This window comes from Ammospiza nelsoni, chromosome Z (assembly GCF_027579445.1).
Source record: "Ammospiza nelsoni isolate bAmmNel1 chromosome Z, bAmmNel1.pri, whole genome shotgun sequence".
Lineage (NCBI taxonomy): Eukaryota > Metazoa > Chordata > Aves > Passeriformes > Passerellidae > Ammospiza > Ammospiza nelsoni.
The window spans coordinates 49601982-49623129 of NC_080669.1; the positions used below are offsets into that span (position 1 = coordinate 49601982).

The 21148-nt window shown below is 39.4% G+C and overlaps 1 protein-coding gene across 1 annotated transcript; it reads right to left on the reverse strand.

The window, feature by feature from the left end:
* Positions 1-1373: 1373 nt before the first annotated feature.
* On the reverse strand, positions 1374-20550 carry SLC30A5 (solute carrier family 30 member 5). Its single transcript, XM_059492893.1, has 16 exons — positions 20314-20550; positions 19993-20115; positions 17541-17607; positions 16180-16265; positions 14718-14805; positions 13922-14009; positions 12236-12312; positions 10912-11082; positions 9993-10281; positions 9422-9630; positions 8265-8422; positions 7508-7637; positions 6892-7117; positions 5289-5515; positions 3303-3431; positions 1374-2670 (listed from the first exon to the last, which is right to left on the reverse strand). Exons 1-16 carry the CDS (start codon positions 20385-20387, stop codon positions 2500-2502), a joined length of 2313 nt encoding a protein of 770 aa, XP_059348876.1. The 5' UTR covers positions 20388-20550; the 3' UTR covers positions 1374-2499.
* Positions 20551-21148: the final 598 nt, after the last annotated feature.

A 21148-nucleotide genomic window follows, 5' to 3' on the forward strand; every position in this document is an offset into this window, starting at 1 on the left:
CACGAACATTTTCCTCTTTATATACACATGACTGCTCGTTCGGAGTTCCTTTTAAACCTGTTTAATCTTTTCAAAGTGTTTTGTTGCAACTCTCTGCATGCGACCAGGTGACTCGACTGAACGTCCCCATGCCTTCCCAGTACTAAGATATTAACGAACTGGCCTCCACCTGCGGTTTGAAAACCTGCCCACACAGCACAATTCCAACAAATCTTATGGGGAATCCTGAACCCTTCTTTCGTGGACCAGACTAAACAAATTTAAAATGGACGTTTAAAAAGAGACAATGCTTGTTGCCAATCATCTTCCTGCCAGGAGAGCCAGGAAGAACACTGTGCATGTGTGCTGGGTAACTTACTAAAACCTGCCAAATGCAAGCCAACGTGCAGGTCTGCACTTGCCTGTGAAGTATACAGGTACGGGCTCATCTTCACTGCCACAATCACAGGGGCAGCCACCTTGATTTGTTTTGGGTTCTGCCGCTACAGAAGTAGGAAATGGCCATTTGCTCAGAGGAAGCTGTGACAAGCAAAAAAGCTTTACAATTACGCTAAGATAATGCTTTAAAAGACATACACTCCTTTTCATCATCTTCATTTCATGTCACAATGGGATTTACTGAAATATTATCACGTCTAGTACAACCATCTCAAAACAGGAGTGGCATATGTAAACATTAAGTGAAGCTTTGAGATTGGTTTCTAAAGCAAAACATCACCCTAGTTCTAGACTGAGCATAACTGTAGCTCATCAAGTGATAAGCCTTCTGGAGGAGACAAGGTAAGAAAAACACTGTTAAAAGGGTGGAAAACAGGATCCAGCTTTGAGGCGGTGGCTGGCTCTCCAGCGCTGTCCCAAGATATGAGGGATTGCAATTTATGCACTTTATATTCATCACTGTGCACAAGTGCAATGCAACTTCTAGAAGTTTTCTGACCATGGTTTTCCAAGTCAGTCTTGTACTGCAGACAGTGTTTTAACATAGGTCAGGAGGAACTCCTTTAAGAGTAACAAAACAAACCACAGAAGTTGTATAACCATCTGATAACAAGACAAGCAGAATGGCTCAAGGACATCCTTAACTGCATTCCTGGTAAATCTCTCCCAGTTAAATCATTCCTTTATCACTCTGTTCTGTCCTTCAATTTCACTAATATCAAGTCTATTCTTATTATGGTATTCAAGAACGACTGAACACCAGAAACAAGAAAACAGTACAACAAAACAATCCTGCCATGATACATGGGATGGTGAAAGATGTATTTGTTCTTGTTAACCACTGAATTAATTTCTTAAATTTCAGGGAAAATATTAATGTGCTACAGACAAGAAGAGGGGGGCACAGGAAGCCTGTGAACAGATGTAAGCACAACTACCTCTGAAGATGTATTTTATTATCGCATTGACAGATTTTCATTAAACATATGGATGTGTTTTCTTTTTAAGTACTCAACATCCATAATTCTTTCTTAAAGGCACTCTCTTTCACTTTCCAGTCAAGAAGTCTCAACTTACTGTTCATTTCAGCAACTTGTCAAGTTCAAGACTACTTTCATAGTTTAGCATTCTAAACCTGAACTTCTTCCCTAGGTAATACATGGAGGTACGGTTGGCTACAGTACATCTGCAGCTGTAATGGTATTATTAAAAAAATGAGTCAAGTACAGGATAACATATCTTGAAAAGATGAAGTTTAGCAGAGTGCTAGGATGCTCACTGATTTATTACTTCTAGATTTCAAGTATTTCATTTGCAGTTATTCATATAAAAAGTACAAGAAGTTTTATTTTAAGTGGTTTGAGTTATGATTCTGAGTCTTCCCAGGAAAAAGTGTTTTCATTTTTCTTCCCTTCCCTATTTCTCGTTGTTAAATCTGTGTATTTCTTCTAAAAAAAATAGTTCAATACAAAGGTAAAATGGTAACATATATTTGCTCTGGTGCATTAAGTATAGAAATCATATTTGTATGCTGAGACATAATATAAAAACTGTATATTTCTATTATCTAACAAAATATGCAAAACACAGGACTTGATGTTTTTTAATCCCCATAATAAAGTGGTTTTTTCATTCCAAGAATCTTCAAGCAATCTTTGAAAGAAAGAAAAGTAGTGCGCTGTTGATTGTTTGCATTCCAATATAAACTACTTCTATTTCCCACTACTAACAAGAAATTAAAATAGCGATGTTCCACACTTTGGAGAAAGTATGGAATACATCTGTGCTCATCTGCGAGTTTCAAGACTTCTGTTTAATAAACACCAAGTATAGTATATAAGATTTCAACTATTTTCACATTTACAGCAAGTACTCAAGTCCTTCTTGTTTCCTTTATAAAAGCATCTCAATCCAATTAACAAAGATAGTACACTTACAAAAATTCAAATATATAGTACATTTGTTTCTGTACATGTATGTGCAAGATCTCCCCGCAAAAATACAAATATGGATTCAATTAGCTTGACCATTTACATCTCCTTTGGCAAATACAAATTTGTATCACATGATGTAAGTACCATCTTTGTAGTATTTCATGGATTCTAGCTGCTGCGTCATTGCAAGGACATCCTGAAATCCTGTACTGAGTCCAGACATGTGTTGAAAATAAGCTTCTTTCTCCACTTGGACAGTTAAGTTGTTTACACCAGCATCTTTCAGAATTGCTGTGACCTGAACAGAATGGTACAGTTAACATTAGTATTGCACTTCACATGTATCTCACAGTAACTTGCGGTATACTGGCTCTGCAATGCAGAAAATAAACCCCCATGTATCATTGTGAAGAATTCAATTCTTTGGAAAGCAAAGACTAGCTTTAGAGGGTATGGCTTTGCAACTTCTGCACACTTTTTCCTTAAAAAGATATATATTTCCTATGTACAACACTGAGGAGACTCTCAGTGTTGTGCATAGGAAATATATATCTTTTTAAGGAAAAGAAAAACCCATGGCAGATACGTAGTAGTATCCAGTTTTAGACACACGATTAGCATACAGGTATCTCTACTGTTTATTCCCTGTTTTGCAGGCCTGTTTTAACACCTCCCCTTCTTTTCTCAGAGTAGATATAGTGCCACTGTCAGTCAGTGTTTTGGCAGATGTTCTAGCAAATAACTCTTTACACGACTAATTTCAAGCTAGCAGGAAAGGGGGCAGTACAGCATTAGAGACCAGCTCTGAGACAAAAATGAAGAGCTACAAGAAAAATCCTACATGTCAGACTGAAACTTCAGTCTGTGACCAAAAGGGAGAGGCTGAGTAGGAAATTAAGGAATTAAGAGTCTCAAGACCTTGCACTGTACCTGCTGTACAATTCTCTGTTCCATCACATCTGATACCACTTGCACATGTATTGTGCCTGCCACAACAGTTGCAGAGTGACACCAAAAATGAGGATCTCTGTAGGATATAACTCCCTCTATTTTTTGAATCTGCAAAGAAATTTCATTAGCAAAAATTAAGTAATTTTAACCTTGTACATGTCTATTGGTGGATAATATTTCACAAGGAAACAAAACTGTAGCACAGCAGCTTTCCAACTAAGCTATATTCAGAAATATCTTGTATTGAAAGGTTACTTTGCTACTTCTGTAAAATTCTAGAAGGTAAAAGTCAAATCAAAACTCCAGAAGAGCAATGCTAAATAGGATGAGGAAAAAAATCCCTTGATTTATGAACAGATCACAGGAACACAAATGGACAGGCTAATCGAGAATAGTGGTCCAGCATCTACTAGGGCACTGGTTACCTCACTGTTTAGAAGCTGTATTTAGTTATCACAGCTGAACTTTATTAAGACATAACTTCTTTTCCATAATACATTAATTTTTTTTAATTGATCTTTGTTCTGGGTTGGCTGTGATGGTTTTTCAGAGCAGCTGATAGGGTGCTGTATTTTAGATTCCTGCTTAAAACCATTTTGGTAACACACCAGTGATTTGGCTACTGCTGAACTGCTCAGGCTATTTCTTTTCTATCACGCAGTTTCAAGGCTTTCTATCTTTCCCACTTTACCGTTGCCCTGGCAGATAGGCTGGGGATGGGCAAGAAGCAGGGAGGTGACACAGCCAGGGCAGCTGTCCATGGTGTGTGACAGCACACCATGTAACACCTTGTTCAGCATTGAAAACTGGGGTAGAGGATGAAGGCAGGATTATGGCTTCCAAGATGGCTGTTGTTTGGGGACTGCTTTTTCTTTCTTTTTTCCACTGCTCTTCCTTCACCTGTTATATTGCTCCCAGGGTTTTTTTGCTTATACTCCCATCCCACTGCTGGTGGTGGTGGTAAAGGACGGGATTGAGCAAGTGGCTGTATGGATGCCTGGCTGCTAGACAGGGTCAACCTGCAGCAAACACACTGTCTTACTGTGATGTAATTTTTAAAATGCTTTTCCTATTATCTTTTAATCAACTGGTCTTTGATTGTTCTCAAGAAGTACTTTATTTCTCCCCAGTCTCTCAGAGTTACTGTCCTCCCTCATCAAAAAGGGAAACCACACTTTGCATGTCACTGTCCTTTCACAACATGAATCTCTCCCAGACAATTCCCATTTGTTCTTTTCTTTTTTCTTTATCTCATGCAGACAAAAACACATTTTGCCATCTGGTAATTGACAAGACACCATAAGAATAGTCCTCCTTGAAGCCTCTAGTTGATGGCATCCTCAAAGAACTTTTAACTCATTCTTTTACAGAGAGGAATTCTCCACACTGAGGTCCATATTACTATTCTGGGCAGGAACTTAAAATGAGGCAACAGCAAAGACTAGCTGCAGCCTCAAGGCAGATGCCATACTGCATCAGACAGGAAAAGAACAGTCTAGAATGAGAAAATAATTAGAAAAAACAGCTTAAGTTTTGCCATCCCACCTACTGTGAACCAGTATATCCTTCATGATATGGATAAAGCAGAAAACTTGAAATTACAAGCTTGTGATACAATCTGTACCCTGAATGTTTGTAACAAGTTTAAAAAGGATGCAGGTTTAGGGAACTGTGTATTACTTTCTTAGTACTACAGTGTGGTACATTTACCAAACTGTTACCATGCTTGTCTGAAATTATGGGCTAGCCATAAAACCAAAAAACACTGGAAGTCTTTTTTGCTGCAAAGCAACTTTTATAGTTAGAACTAGTCATCCTGTCACCTCTCTGAAAAATAGATTTTAAACAACTTGAGACATGAAGTTGTCTAAGACAAGAGAAGCTGACTGATCTGCTTGATTTTAATAATCATTAAAAATAGTTACAGCCTTGTATGTTTGTATACAAAACCATTTATAATTGTACCTTTTCTAAAGCAGCATGCAGATCTTTCTCCTGTTCTGGAGGTATCCTCAACAAAAGCACCTGACAGGCATCTTTCAATAGAGGGATAACACTGAGAAAAATCAATGTAGCAATAAAGAGAGAGCAGAGCGGATCAGCTATGAGCCATCCAAATTGCTGAATAAATATTGTGGATACGATAACACCAACACTGCCAAGAGTGTCTGCTAACACATGCAGAAACACACCTAAAACCAAAACAAACAGAGTGATTAACAGATCTGTCTAAAATGTATGTATATATTCAATAGCAGAAACTTAGTAAGGCTTACTAAGTATCCTCAAGCTAAACAGAGTAGACTCTTTGCCTAACCTGGGACAAAATACACGAAATATTTAGCTCTTCTAATGTTTAATTGCAAATTATTGTAAAAAATGATTTTTAATCTATGGGCCAATGGTGTGGGCAGGCATCCACAGACTAAAGTATATGTGAATACGTGGGATTTGTACAATACAGCATAATCATTTACCTCTTTATATAAGGACTCATTGATCCCTAACAGAGAGTCAGAAGATCAGTGTACATTGCTTGCTAATGTGGACATACATGAATATACTGGCTGTTTTTTGTATGCCAATTCTACTCCAATTTTACAAGAGAATTGTTTTTGCGCTCCTACTATGAATCTTACACTTTCTATTGCTTTAACTGTGAGCTCATTCTCAATGTACACTCAACGGGCATAGAAAAATACTCTTCAACCACTGGTAAGATTAGTACTAGTTAGGCGTCAGGATTTTAAAGAATATTGAAACATGACTATATGCAGACTTAAAAAAATTACAGACATGATGAATATGAACAACCAGGATAATCTAGTTAAGACATAAAATAACATATGAAACATGAGACTGCTCACCATATTCTGACAAGCTTACACAGAAAACACCATTTTTAAAGAGTTTTTTTATAAGCTAGACAGCTGGTAAATAACTATTTTCTAACTACTAGGGAAAAAATTCTATGCTGAACTTTCACATACAGTGCCCATCTCAGTTAGCTTCAAGATTTCATATTTCAAGTTTTTCTTTACCACTTTATGTTCTGAATCACAATAATATAAAACAAATGCTATGTTTTATATGCTACAAATCACAAAATAAGAACATATGCTATGCTGGTCTGTATTCGCCCTCCTGCTTCTTATCCCCTTCCCAGTATTTTTACAAACAGCTGTCACATGATTCCTAGAAACATGGTAATATCTTTATAGATAGAGACATTGTACCTTCATTTCCAGTTTGAACTTAGAAACAAGGACTTAAAACTCTTTGAGTATGGTTTACAGTGACCTTTTTTTTAATGTTAGTGAGTACTATGCATTACTGCTTTTTATTGTTCCTTAGGTATTACATACATATGCACAGAAATATCTCATGTTTCTTCAAGTTAAATTCATAAATGGTTTAAGCAATTCCTATATATGCATTTAATGACTGTAAGATCACTCCTCAAAAGCGTTTTTAGATTGAGACATAATACTGCATAGGTCTGATCCTGAAAATCTTCAGTCTCCTACAAATCATGAACATGCCTTACGATTCAACAGTCTGTACTTGCCTCTCATGTTGGTGTTCATGCCTCCTCCAGAAGACCCATGGGCATGTCCATGGCTATGGCCATGGTCGCTGTGGGAATGGCCGTGCCCATGGCTGTGGCTGTGGCCATGGTGAGAATGGCTGTGATCATGTGTGGGACAGCCTCCCCGAGAAGCGCCGTGTGAGTGCGCGTGGCTGAAGGCACAGATACCAACAAGGTTTACAATGAGCCCTCCAACAGACACCGGCTGTGAGAAGGAGAAAAGTCTTTAGCTCCACTGTATCCTCACAGGTATTCAAACTTATTTTCTACAACACGGTAGCCAAAACCACCATGCACTTAATTAAGGAAAACTGTGGAAGCCACAACTTCTCTGGGCAACCTGTTCCAGTGCCTTACCACCTCCTCAGTAAAGAATTTCCTCCTAATGTCGAATTAATTCCTAATATCTAATCTATACCTGCCCTGCTTCAGCTTGAGGCCATTTCCCCTTGTCCACTAAATGCCCTGGCAAAAAATTCCTCTCCAGCTCTCCTGAAGGCTCCCTTCAGGTAGTGGCAGGACTATCACCCTGGAGATGAAACATAAATGAACCATTAACTGCAAAACTACACTGAAACAGAAGGACAAAACTTACAGTTAGCATATTTGTATCTATGTCTGGAGGATCTACCAGTCTTGCCACTGATTCCATGAAGACAAAGAAAGCAATCACCATCAGAAAGAGGCCATTTATAAATCCAGAGAGAATTTCTACACGTCCATACCTGAAAGTAAGCACATATACATTTGAGAGTGAAGAATGGGTACTCTGAACAAATGTCAAAGTTATAATAGATAAAGTTATAATTCTTTCAACACAGCATTAAGATTGCTGTGGTTTTTTTTCCTCAATGTCACATAATCATGTCTCAATTCCTGAGTTATTTTTTTCTGGTCAAGAGGTGGCCAGTTTCCAACTGTCCAAACTCCATTATAATAAAACAATGTAGAAGTATTCTCTTACATATACTGCCCATACAGGATTTCAAACTGCTAAACTGCTATGCAAACATATAAAGTTAAATTATTTCAGCTGAATATAAATCTTCATACAAACAAGGGTTTTTGACATAGATTTCTGTTTGACATAAATGTTTAGCATGAGGCAATTTCTGAAGAATATTCACAGTGATAAAAGTTTTACTTGTAGAGATAAATGAAAGTTACATTTCAGACACATTTTTTTGACAGGTAAGAAGAGAATAGCATGAGTATAAATGGAAGAGAAGAGACACAGCAAAAAACACACAGAAGCATGCATTACTAAAATATCCCATACATACCAAGACATTTTGAATATGAGCAAGGAGAGTTAAGTTTCAAACAGTCCTTAAAGAACCCAAGATACATACCCGTATGAAAATATGCGAGTTGCTTTCCACCTTGTCATCAGAGCTGCAAAAAGCCCCATCACTAATGCAGAACAATCAAAAAGCATGTGAAATCCATCAGAAATAAGACCAAGGCTATTGGTCCATACTCCATAAAAAAGCTCCACAAAAGTGAAAGCCTAAAACAAAACAGAGTTTAAATTTTTCCTTAAATATTAACTTGTGTATTAATGTTTTGGTAGATAGAAGGATATTCTTTTCATAGAACACTCAATATTTTTCAAAGGTATCGTTCTAAGTATTTCTAGACCATTTTTCCTCTCCTCCAATGAAATACATGATGCACTCCAAGTCTATAAAGACACATTTTTTAACCCACTCTCCTTACAGACTCACACATAAAAACCAACTCTTTACAGGAGTAAATTTTTTGTTTCAAATTTTGGACTGACATTCTGCAGACAAATTCTAAGCATTTTATATTAAAAATACAAGAGCTCTGATCTGATACATTATTAGTGTAAAAATAATGTCTATAAATCTGTTAATGCCAACATTTCTTCACTAGTAAGTTGACTGTTTAAATCTTAGGTATTGGCTCTGAGAAAGGTACACAAGGAAACATTTTTAATACATACATTTACCCTGTACATTTTACTATTATTAATCCATCTGCTCAAAGACTTTTTTCCAACTTTTCATATTCCATAATGGAATTCCTTACAGTTAACACAGATACTTCAAGTTTCTCCCCTTATTTTCCAGATCTTTGCAAATGAGGTTCTACCAGTTTTGCTTACTGCATCATCTTTTCCTATTCAAGAAAAAGAGAAGCTAAAAATAAAACTAACCTGCTCCAATACGGCACTAATCAATCCCACAACTTCTACTTTGTTGTCCTAATCCTTATCATTTTCACTGAGGCCTTATCAGTTTCACCTGCAGGCAACATTGATGTATCTCAACCTTAACATACCATCATACAAGTATTCAGTTACTGGTATAACCCTAACACACAGAACCAGTGCCGCACTGTGACAACAAATCAGTGACCATTACTTAAATTGCCCTGTCAAACGCCACAACCAATTATGGGAATCTTCTAAAGAATAACTCTTCTTTTTTCGTCATATATGCACTATTGTGATTGGGTTTGAAGAAAAAAACCATGCACTTACCAGATTTAGGCACAAGAAATAGAAGATCTGCCGAGAATCATACTCCTCAAGGATTTGTTTCAGTGACTCCTTAATAAACCGGGGCAATGACTGGGAGCTTTGCTGTAATGCATCACCCATGAAGTTATAGAGAGGAGTGCCTTCAGGGGAATAGCCAATAAGGGTACCCTTCTGCCCTTTCCTGGAGGGGGAGGACAGGATATTGGCAGCTGCAAGGAAAGTATTGAAGTTTTTGTTGCTGTTTCTAAGCTTCACAGCTATTTTATAATGTGTTTAATCAGCCATCAAAGTTTGAAATTTTCTGGCAGCAAATTGATTGCCAACTTCATCTTGAGGTTTATTACTGGATTTCACTGCTATGTAAAATTAGATCATTGCTTCCACAACAGATCACATTCCTTTTTTTTTTTTTTTTGTAGACAGACAATAGAAGAGCTAAAAGCTACAGGCTGCCTTATGCCAAAGAATCCATAAAAGCTTGTCCAAAAGAATTCCAAACACCTCAATTTTCTGATTGGCTTCCCAGTCACACAGACCACAGATTTACTATAGTTTAGACAAGAATACGTACATAAAACAAAGAAGACAGCACTCACTACCACCCCTCCAGAAAGAACATGCTCTGTGCTTTCATGGTGTGGTGGCTTGTTCATAGCTCGAAGCTGGTCTGTTATTGGATGCGTCCAAAAGTTTCCAAAAAGCAGAGCACTAATGAAAATAAGAAAGTATCCATATCGAGCACATGTGGAAGCTTCCATCTTCACAGAGCATATGGACTCCACGTAGAAATCCAGGATCACAACAAAGAAGATGACTGTTATGAAAGGCATGATGAGAGATGACCAAGACTCTACTTTACTCTGCAACAAAAAAAAATTTCAAACAGGACTGCCCACCAGAAGAGTGATTGTATTTATAGCATTAAATGCAGTTCACTTAAATTACATGTGTTTTCACTAATCCATAAAACATAAATACTTTTATATTTTCAATTTATCACATTAACATGTAATTCCAGATATAAAAAGATACATATCTAAAATGCACTGAAGCACTTAATTTTAAATACTTTTTTGTTCATAAAAGGAATTCTATATATAAAGCCATGGTTGCAATGGCCTACTCTCCCCATGCATGCAAGCATAAAGAGCATTTTTTAAAATGACAATAAATGATCTACTGCTCAGGGATAAAAGAGCACTGTTTTTATAAAGTCCTTAACGCTTGAGCAATGTTAGTAGATGAACCCAAGATATAGTATCTGAGCTAGAAGGATGAAACACATTTATCATACAAACAAGGAAATTAAAGTACCACACAGATAAAAAACAAATATATAAGAAAAGCATAATGGAAAATTTTCAAACAAAGCTTACTACAAAAATAAAGACAGCAACATTGGTAATTTCAAAGATATTTTAAAGAAAAGATTTAAATTACAATTCACAACCATTACAAAAAATTATTTACTTTTTTACTTATTATCTTACCTCTGTTGTCAGAGACAGAACAATAACCCATGGGCACAACAGAAGGACGGAAACAAGGTGGGACAAAGCTTGAAGACGCTTGGCTCCACCTACATCTACAGATAGTTTTCGGGATGCCATATGAAAACCAACCTTGCAACATAATGCCAGTACCAGAAGCAATACTCCACCCTGGAAACATAACAAGATTCTATTAGCATTTCTTAAGTACTAAAAACCTCACTCCAAACACAGTGACAGTTACAAGGAGGAAATACTAATGTGTTTTCCTTAACCTGGAAACAAAAGCCAAAACTAGGATATTTCCTGTAATTTTACTCTAGCTACAAACAGCAACATAGCATACCGAGTTGTGCCTTAGCACTATTCACAACAGCCTGAGTTGAATTTTAAAACTCTCAATAATGTGAATTGGCATACACCAGCAGCAAGATGGTAGAAAACAGCTTCTGAGGAACAAGAAAAATCATCCAAAGCTTTCCCATCTTCCATTATTAAAAGTGTGTTGAAAGCATACATAAACCCCCAAAGATTCACATCATCTTGTCCTCTAGAACCTTCAAGCCTTTTCATCCACTTACCTTTGAACACACCGTGTTTCTTCACAATATACTCTTTCAAAATTTTTCTTTAGATGAATTACAAGATACACAGGTTCTCATCTCCCTTAGATCACACTTGCCTTTCTGCACCATTAACCAGTCTTTCTAATATTTGATGTATTTTTATATTAATACATTTTCAGCTGCTCCATATTTTTTTCCTGTTTTAGTCCTCAATTAAACTACTTTAGCAAGACTAAGCTAACACAACTCAATCAGGCAGTTCAACCCTGTACAGTCAGATTACGATATTCAGCTATTCATACCACCAAATACAATGGGATTATCTTACTGAGAAGTATCAGAATCTGTGTCTTCAAATACAAGTATAATGTAAAGGAAAGACTGGGGAAAGCTAAAGATGCAGAAACAAAACACAGGTACCAAAAGTGAGTAAGAAGTGGTTGGTAGGCAAAGCATTATAAACACCAAGAACACTGATGACAGAATATTTCATGATAATTTTAATGAGACTTGTTAGGCTCTGCATTACAGCAAAGTCCTTATCAACTGATAAAGGCTGAATATTGTATGGTTTGGCTTGCTGTACTGAAGCTCCTTATACTCCAATCAGTGTGCAAAAATTACAGTGCTAGTTCAGTTCCAATATGGGGTAGGGATGTCCAACCTTTCGGTTTTGATTCAGGCTTGGATTAGCTCAGAGCTGGTGAAATTCTTACCTTGAAAACTTAGAAAAAGATTCTAAAATACATGTTATTTACCTTGTGATCTGCAACACCCAGAAAAGCAATGATTGTATACAGAACATGAGTAAGAGCACTGTCATGATGCCCCTCAGCTAAATAAAAAAATTAAGGAAGAATTTCTTTAGATTTTCTTTTATTTTTTTTTTTAAGCAAGAACAGGCAAAGGTAGCAGAACACAGAAAGCAGAGGTAAGCAAACTGAGCTTTATGCTGTGCTGGCATGTGCAGGACAACTAGAGATCAGGCCCAGCCATCAGCATGGGTTTGTGAAAGGCAGGTTCTGACTGACCAGTCTGATCTGCTATGATGAAGTGACCTGCCTAGTGAATGAAGGAAAAGCTGCGGATGAATGGATGCCTTGGACATCATTTCCCACATGATCTTTCCAGAGAAACCAGTTGCTCTTGGCTTGGGCAGGTGCACTGTTCACTGGGTAAAAAACTGCCTGGATGGCCAGGCTCAGAGAGTGGTGGTGAGTGGAGTTACATCCAGCTGGTGTTCAGCCACCAGTGCTGCTCCCCAGGGCTCAGTACTGGGGCCAGTCCTGTTTAACATCTTCACCAGTGATCTCATGGAGGGCACCCTCCATCAGTTCACAGGTGACACCAAGCTGGGTGGGAGTGCTGATCTGCTGGAGGGCAGGGAGGCTCTGCAGAGGGATCTGGGCAGGCTGCATCATGGCTGAGGCCAATGGTGAGAGGTTCAACAAGGCCCAGTGCTGGGTCCTGCCCTTGGGTCACAACAACCCCAGGCAGCTCCACAGGCTGGGGCAGAGTGGCTAGAAGTGGCTAGAAAGCTGCCCAGTGGAAAAGGACCTGGGAGTGGCTGAACATGAGCCAGGGCATGCCCAGTATGGCCAGCAGGAGCAGGACAGTAATTGTCTCCCTGTACTGGACATGGGTGAGGCCACACCTCAAATCCTGTGTTTAGTTTTGGGTCCCCAATTACAAGAAGACACTGTGATGCTGAGGTGTGTTCAGAGAAGGGCAGCAGAGCTGGGGAGCACTTACAAGGAGCAGCTGATGGAGGTGGGGGTGTTTAGTCTGGAGAAAAGGAGGCAGCTCAGGGCAGATCTTTCCACACTCTACAACTATCTGACAGCATGTTGAACCCAGATGGGGGTCAATTTTTTCTGACAGGACAAGAAGAGATAGCCTTAAGTTGTATCAGGTATTAGTATTAGTATTGAGTAGATTGAGTGTTAGGAAGAATTTCTTCAGACAGAATTATCAAGCATTGAAACAGGCTGCCCAAGGAAGTGGCTGAATGAACATCCTGCTGGCTTTTAAAATACATGGATGTAGGCCTTAGGGATATGATTTAGTGACAGGTTTGTCAGTGCTGGGTGAACAGCTGGACTTCATCATCTTAAGGTGCCTTCCAACCAAGGCCATTCCATGACTCACTCTGTATTGTGATTCTACTCACAGAAAACTTCAGTAAATTCATCAATAAGGTTCTAGAATAGACCATTTGCGTAATTCCATGTTTTTATTCTTCCTTTGGAAAGTTTACTTTCACGTTGTTTGTTTTTACTGCCCATCTATAGATGTACTACCTTTTGTCAGTACACTATGATGAGTTGATCAATTGAAAATTAACTTCAAAATCACTTCTAATTATAATTTAATTCAGTACACTCAATTTCACATTTTTCTGCTCCAGTACTAAGTCACTTGCTCTTTCACACAAGAAAGGATACGATGTTCTGCTATTTTAGCCATGAGGTCGTCATTATCAAAAAGTAGTAAGCAGATGATAGCTATGATGAAAAATGCAGCACCTCTTGTCTGTAAAATAAACCCAAACAAACAAACAATAAACAACCAAACAACAAAAAACCCCAAGTATTTCTAAACTGGTACAACAGATTACTGTAAAAAAATCTAAGAAATTGGTCCTCTCCTTCCCTGCTTCCTGATCAATGTAAGCATGCTCCAGTAAGAAAACCATTAAAGAAACTCCTATTGTTTTTGACCTTGACAATATAATTTCACACTTTTTCTGTTTTTCAAACTTACCAGATAACTCAGGACACATCACCACTGCAGCAAGCTAGATGCCGGTCTTATGAACATTAAGTGTGATTACTTTCTTCATGGTGTCTTTCTGCCTGCCAGAATGCACTGCTACTTCAGCCTGATGATTTAATATTTCATAGCATCAATGAGCTACCAACAAGATCTACAAACTGTTGGATTTTGTCTTACGGGACCTAAAGGCTAAAGAACTATGCAAAGACTGTGAGAAAGAATTGCTCTGAAGTTCTTTTGTTGGGAAAGGACAGGAGGTAGCTATGAAATCCCAGCTCCCAGAGCTTTCACCACCCAGACTTAAACCACTGTGAGTAGTACATCTTACTATTTCACCACTAATTAAACTAAAAAATCACATTTTCTATGATGTGGATCCAAAACAAGGTTTGTTCCAGGTAAAGAAGTACTTGAATTTATAGGATTTAGTATGTTTTACATTTGGTAAAAGAGATTTTTAAATACCTTTGCTGGTCCTCCACCTGAGCTTGTGAACAAGACACTAAGGAGTGACAGAACAACCACATCACTGTGCTCAAACAGTAATAATGTCCTATTAAAAAACCAAATAAATACTCTATTTACAATGAGTTTACTTCAAAACCTTGATATAAACTATTTCAGTTAAAATTTGTGACCCAACAAACATCTATCCTATGATTACAACAGCAGGTTTAAAAATGCAAAAGAAAAAACATAAATCAATTTGCTTTCACTAGCAATAGATCTAGCTGCAGACAACTATACATGTTACAAAACAGGAACTTCCTAATTCAAGTAACAGATTATAATTATTCATTTATGGATAACTTTAAATGGTATTTTCTTCTAGCAACACAACAAGATACCAACTTGTTCAAGATGGAGTTCTTATTCCCACTACAATACCTCCTCTAAACTAGTTTCTGCTCCCAGAGAAAAAAAGATGTCCTGTCCTGTACTACTGTGTCCTGTTCATTGAGGTGCTGATGACCTAGTAGCTTATGCCACCTCAAAACTTAATTGCTGAAAATAAAACATTCTAGCTTCCATGCTACCTCCTTCAGACAGCAAAGGCTAACTACCAAGCTGTACTGACAGCTTTCCCTGAGCAGAACATGAAAGTAATTCTTGCCCTCAAGTCTACCAAATGCTTTTGCAACCCTCTCTACAGCAATACAACATGACTGGACCCATGTATCTGGTTTGGTTTGGGAAGACTGCCAGCATCCAGAAAGACCTAAGAGTATTAACTACATTAATATAATTAATCACAGTATTATTACTCTTAGGTATGCCTTCTCCTATGTAGATGATAAAAAATCACCTTCATAAAAGATATAATTTAAGGCTTTACTTTCCTCTCTAGATTGAAAGATGCTTTCCAACACATTAACCTTAATTTTTGAAAGTCTAGCTACTCTTTCATAGTTACTCAGCCATTAGTACTAACATACAGCACAAACGGTTACCCAATTTAAACACAGAGCACACAGCCAACCAGATAAAGAAGTACTCTGCAACAAGTGCAGAAATTGATTCTAGTCACCTGTCAAAGAATACCAGCAGCTACCATGAGCCATCAAGCCATGGACTCCAAACAGGTAAATAAACAGTTGGCATTACATTAATGAAAGCAGGGAAGTGACAAAAACTGCACCTTGATGTATCACTCACAACAAGTGTTTAAGCACTATCAAGAATTTCACTGGCATCTCATAAAAGAAGTAGTTCTTCTGGTAGAAGAAATTTACTAGTTCTACAGAAATTATATGTACTTCTTCCCAACCACTAAAGATGTCACATGAAAATTCATAAGGATTCAGTAAGTTTTTGTACATACATCAAATGGCTAGCAGCATTGTCTGACAGAAAAAAAAATCCCAAAGGAGCAAGACAGGGAAGGATCACAAAAGAGAACCAGTATTTACAGTAGATATGTATTTACCTCAGTGGTCCACATAGAGTAAGGCCAAAAAACCATAAGAGTGAAATGATACATCCAACAACAGCATGCTTAAAAATTTTGATCCACTGCAAAAGAAAGGTATTTCATTACAATTTTCTCCAGAGTTTCAAAATAAACACTCTATTACTAGCACTGTTTTAGTACGATAGCTGAAGAAACTGAGGGGAAAACATGTGCTTTGCAAGTTCCATAATTATAAAGTATGATTATTTTCTTGGATACTTTGCCAGGCAACTAAGATTTATGGGGCCATACTATGAACCAGAATTTTTTTATACCACAGTCCTAAATTCTGCAACATTGTCTGAGTTCTCTTCAACGAAAAAGCCTGAAAATTAGTTAAAAAAAATCAAGTCCATTTACCTCTTTTGTAATCTATTGTATATATCAGAAAAAGATAAACAGAGTAAGAACTAGATAAAATGTACAAATTGAGGCTAAGACTTTATGCCTACAAATATTTATGCATGTGTTATATTCTTTCTTCAGGAATTAGGCTGTAATTCAGATATTCAATACTTTATTAACTTCAGATGCAAGTTTAGAAAAAATTAATTCTGGAAATATGCTAAACAAGGGGAAGCACCTACAACAAATATAACATCTTCAAAATCCAAAATTTGAATTTTTTTAGCAAAAGTAAAACCATATATGGACAGATTTTTCTGAACTCAAATCAAAGATGACATTTATTACTGTTTACATGTTAAAATTCTGCCATATGCATCTAGTCATGAAAGCAGTTGACAAAAGGAACACTTTGAGGCTATCCTTCAGATTCTGTCTACTTACTGCACACACTAGATCAAGTTTTTGTGCACACAATTACATAAATCCAAGATGCATATGAAGCAGGTAAAGAAAATTTATTTCTTACAAATCAGCACGTTCCAACCTGGCTCTACTCCAAACTCCTTGGGATACTGCAAACTCACCAAGGTCTGATGAGCAGCTAGATTAGGCCCTCGTCACATGCAGATGGGACTCTTCTGTTCTGAGTGACAAGACTGGAGCATTTTGACATCCTGGCAGTCCAGAAATTGCCTGTCTAACTGTCCAGGTTGGCTAAGTAGACTGAGCTCTGTTTGAAAATCCACTCCCTACAGCTGATGCTGGCTTGGTGATAAAGACCAGCCTTTTCACTATACTCTCAAAAAGAAGCTGACAAAAGCTAAGAATGAATGTTTCAGCCCATAAGACTCTGAGTTAGTACTATACCTCTAGAACCCATAACCACATCTTCTAAGTGGAATAATATTTGTTCACCTTTCATTTCTGGCAAGAGCCATACTGCCAAGAATATTTACAAAGCTGCAAGTCACTCCTACATGTCAACTCACCTGACGCTTGGTTACCACTTTTCCAGACGAAAATGGTTTTTGAAACAAAACCATAAAAAAAGCAGACCTGTCAAAAGGAGAAAGTTTTGTGCATCAGTCAGCTTTTTATTCAAACCAGATCTAAACAACTAGGTTTCTCATATCTGGCCCAGTTTACAAGACAGCTTCTTCTACATTTTATCCATCAACAGGCCACACTGACAACAGTCACTGGTTTTATTTTCCCTGCTGCATTACCATCATCAGTTACCAGTACTACAGTGATGCCAAGTGAACTTCAGTTCTGGTCAACTTCAAGTGCCAGTTCTTGAGAGAATGGCTAATGATAAGTTGACTTGTGATTTACAAAAATCAAAATAACCGATCTCAGAAGTTTTGAAGAGAAATAATACTCTGATTTTTATTAGCAAGATAGGTATACAAAAAGGCTTACTCATATATAGAATGCTGAATACACAGTCCTGTAGGAATAAAAGATACAGCACACAACTTCTTCAAGTGGGATCAAAAGTGATGGGCAAAAAAAACTATGGTGCTTGGGAACATACAAGAAAGAAGTCCATAAATATGCTTCAATATGAAATAAAAAGAAAAAATGAAATTCCAAATGTTCCAACTCTGTCAAGTTTATTACATAAATGATCTTCCATATCTCATCAGATAAACACAAAGCAGAATTTTGTCTGCAAAGATTGTGTCGGTGTATTTGCTATCAGTTTTCACACCTCAGCCCTCAATCTGGGAAAAACAGCAGCTGAATCCCACAACAACTTCAGGAATACAAACTATAAGGAAGAAAGCTGATCTTCCACACTCTTGTTAACAAAATTTGGACATGCCTGAGTGTCCTAGTTTCAGCTTGAACTGAGATAAACTTTTCTCAGTATCTGCTACTCCAGTGCTACTGCTAGTGCAGTGCTGATTCAGTGTGAGTACAATGTTGATAACACAGTTTTGGCCGCTCCTTAGTGATGCTTATCCAAAGTCAAGGACTTTTCGGTTTCCCATGCTCTGGCAGCAAGCAGGTGCAGCAAGCTAGGAGGCAGCATGACTAGGAGACCTTGAACAGGCCAAAGGGATGTTCCATGCCATAAATACCATTTACTCATACAAAAACTGGAGGAAGTATGCACATGGGGTCTGACTGTGGTTTGGGCTTGGGCCAGGTATCACCATTGTGTGTTGAGCAGATGCACACCGTGCATAATTTTTTTATTACTTTATTTTGCTTATTAACTTATTAATAATTTATTAGCTTATTAATTTCAATTATTAAACTCTCCTTATTGCAACTTGCGAGCTTTACTTTTTGTTTTCTTCCTTACTGTCCTCCCCAGCCCCCTGGGGTGGGGGAAGGTGAGAGTACATTTGTGTGATGGTGGATTGCCTGCTGGAGCAACAGTCACACCATCACCAACAGCACTGTCAGAAAAGGCCCAACTTTGAAGCTAGAAAAACACTGATGTTTCTTGAGGGCAGAAAGGCCTTACAGAGACATGTGGAAAGACTAGAAAGCTGGACAACTGCCAATGATATGGAACAAAAGAGTGCTGATTCTCCACATGTGGTGGGGTAACCCTGCTTGTATGCATAAAGCAGGGAACAAAAGGATGGACGGCAACCCTACAGAAAGAAATCTGGAGGTCTGGGTTGATGGAAAATTGACTATGGGTCAACAAAAAGGGTCAGCTGTATGCTGGGGGGCATTTACATTCAAGCACAGCATCATCAGCTGCTCAAGGAAGGTGATTGTCCTGCTCTGCAATGCACTGATGGGACCCCAGCCAGGTCCTGTGTGCAGTTTTGGGTGCCTCTGTATCAGAAGGACATCAAACAGTTAGAGCACATCTGGGGGAGGCAGCCAAGATGGTGTAAGGTCTCAAGAGCAAGAGTAGTGTCTGAGGTTGCTTGGTTTGCTCAGCTTAGAGAAGGCTGAGGGGTGGCCCATGGCCCCTTCTTCACTGGAGGGACAGGGGAGGAGATGTTGATCTCCAGTGACCAGTGACAGGGCATGAGAGGGAATGACACTGCATCAGGGTAAATTCACACTGTACATTACGGAAAGGTTCTTCACTAAGAGAGTGGCCAGCCACTGTAACTGGCTCCCCAGGAGTGTCACAGCTCCAAATCTGTCAGAGCTCAAGGAGTATCAGGAGAACATTCCTGATCCTATGTTTCAGTTTCAGGTGGTTGTGTGAGGAGCACAGAGTTGGACTCAATGGACCTTATGGATCATTTCCAACTTGAGACATTGCAAGACACTGAAATTACAGTGAACAGAAATGTGAAGCAAAAACACTGCTATGAACAGAGCACTTCCTGGACTCATTATTATGCCTTTTCCTCTTCGAGTAAATGATAACAACATAATGCAGGTTATAACCTTGACTCTGTCAAAGAACACCCAAAGAATTACACGTGGGGCACTAGGCTCCACCCTCTGCACACTCACCCCAGCTGCACTACGAAGATAAACTGCACGAGGTGGACCACTTTCAGAAGATCATAGGATTCAAACAGCCCCACGGCTTTCAAAACCTTGGCGAAGCAGAGCAGCACGATGTATCGAGTCAGCCTGTGGAAGGAGAGAGGCCGGTTCGCACCTGCCACGCCGCCGCCCGGGCCCGGCCCGGCCCCGACGCCTCAGCGAAGGCGGCCGGCTGCCCGCCGCCGGGAGGGCGGGGGGCGATGCCCGCCGCCCCCCTGAAGAAGGGACGGCGACGGGCCGCCCGCCGGAGCCAGCAGAGCGGCCGCTCCCCCCCGCCACCGTTACCGGGCGCTGGGCACATCCACAGGCCCCAGCGCGCCGCCGCCGGCCAGGGCCTGCCCGCCGTACGGCTGCTCCATGGCGGGACGGAGGGAGGCAGCTCCAGCAGGGAACGGCTGCGAGCGCTCAGGAGGAGCTCAGGCGCGGCCCGCCTGCCCTGCGCCGGGAGCACCGCATTGCCCGCGGGCAGTGCGGCGAGGCGGGAACGGGGGGAACGGGACAGGAGCCGGGGACGGGGAACGGGAAATAGGTGAGGCAGAGCTCCCGCCAGCGCGCGTGCGCGGGAGCAATGCGCAGGCGCCGTCCGGCGGGGCCGGGGCCGTGTGGGGAGCGGCTCCCTCCCCTCGGGGCGGGGCGCGGGGCGGTGATAGAGGATTTTTTTTTTTCTTTTTTTTTTTATGCAAATCGGTTTGTGTTATTATGGCGCAGAGCTCTGCGCTAGTATCAAGCATCAGGAGACAGTTTCCCTGTCAAACGCTTCAAATGCCCAGTTGAAACAGATGGGAAAATTGAGGCGGAAGATGGGAAATGTCCATGTTGTGAGCTAACTGCTCTCTTCAGCCGTGTCGCAAGCCCTCTCGGTGTTGGTTCCCAACACATGATTTTGGTACACAGTTCAGCACTGAGGCAGGAAAAAGAAGTCAAGAATGTACTGAATTAGCTCAGCAATGGTCAGCTGCATATTGAATTTCTTTGAAAAAGACTTGGATAGATTTTAACCAGCAAGGGATAGAGATATAGGAGAACAGGGGGGTATCACTGCTGGCAAATGAAATTTTCAGAACTCACTGGTCAAAAATCAAAAGTTTTAAAAATTTATTTACAGATTTTCAAATTATTT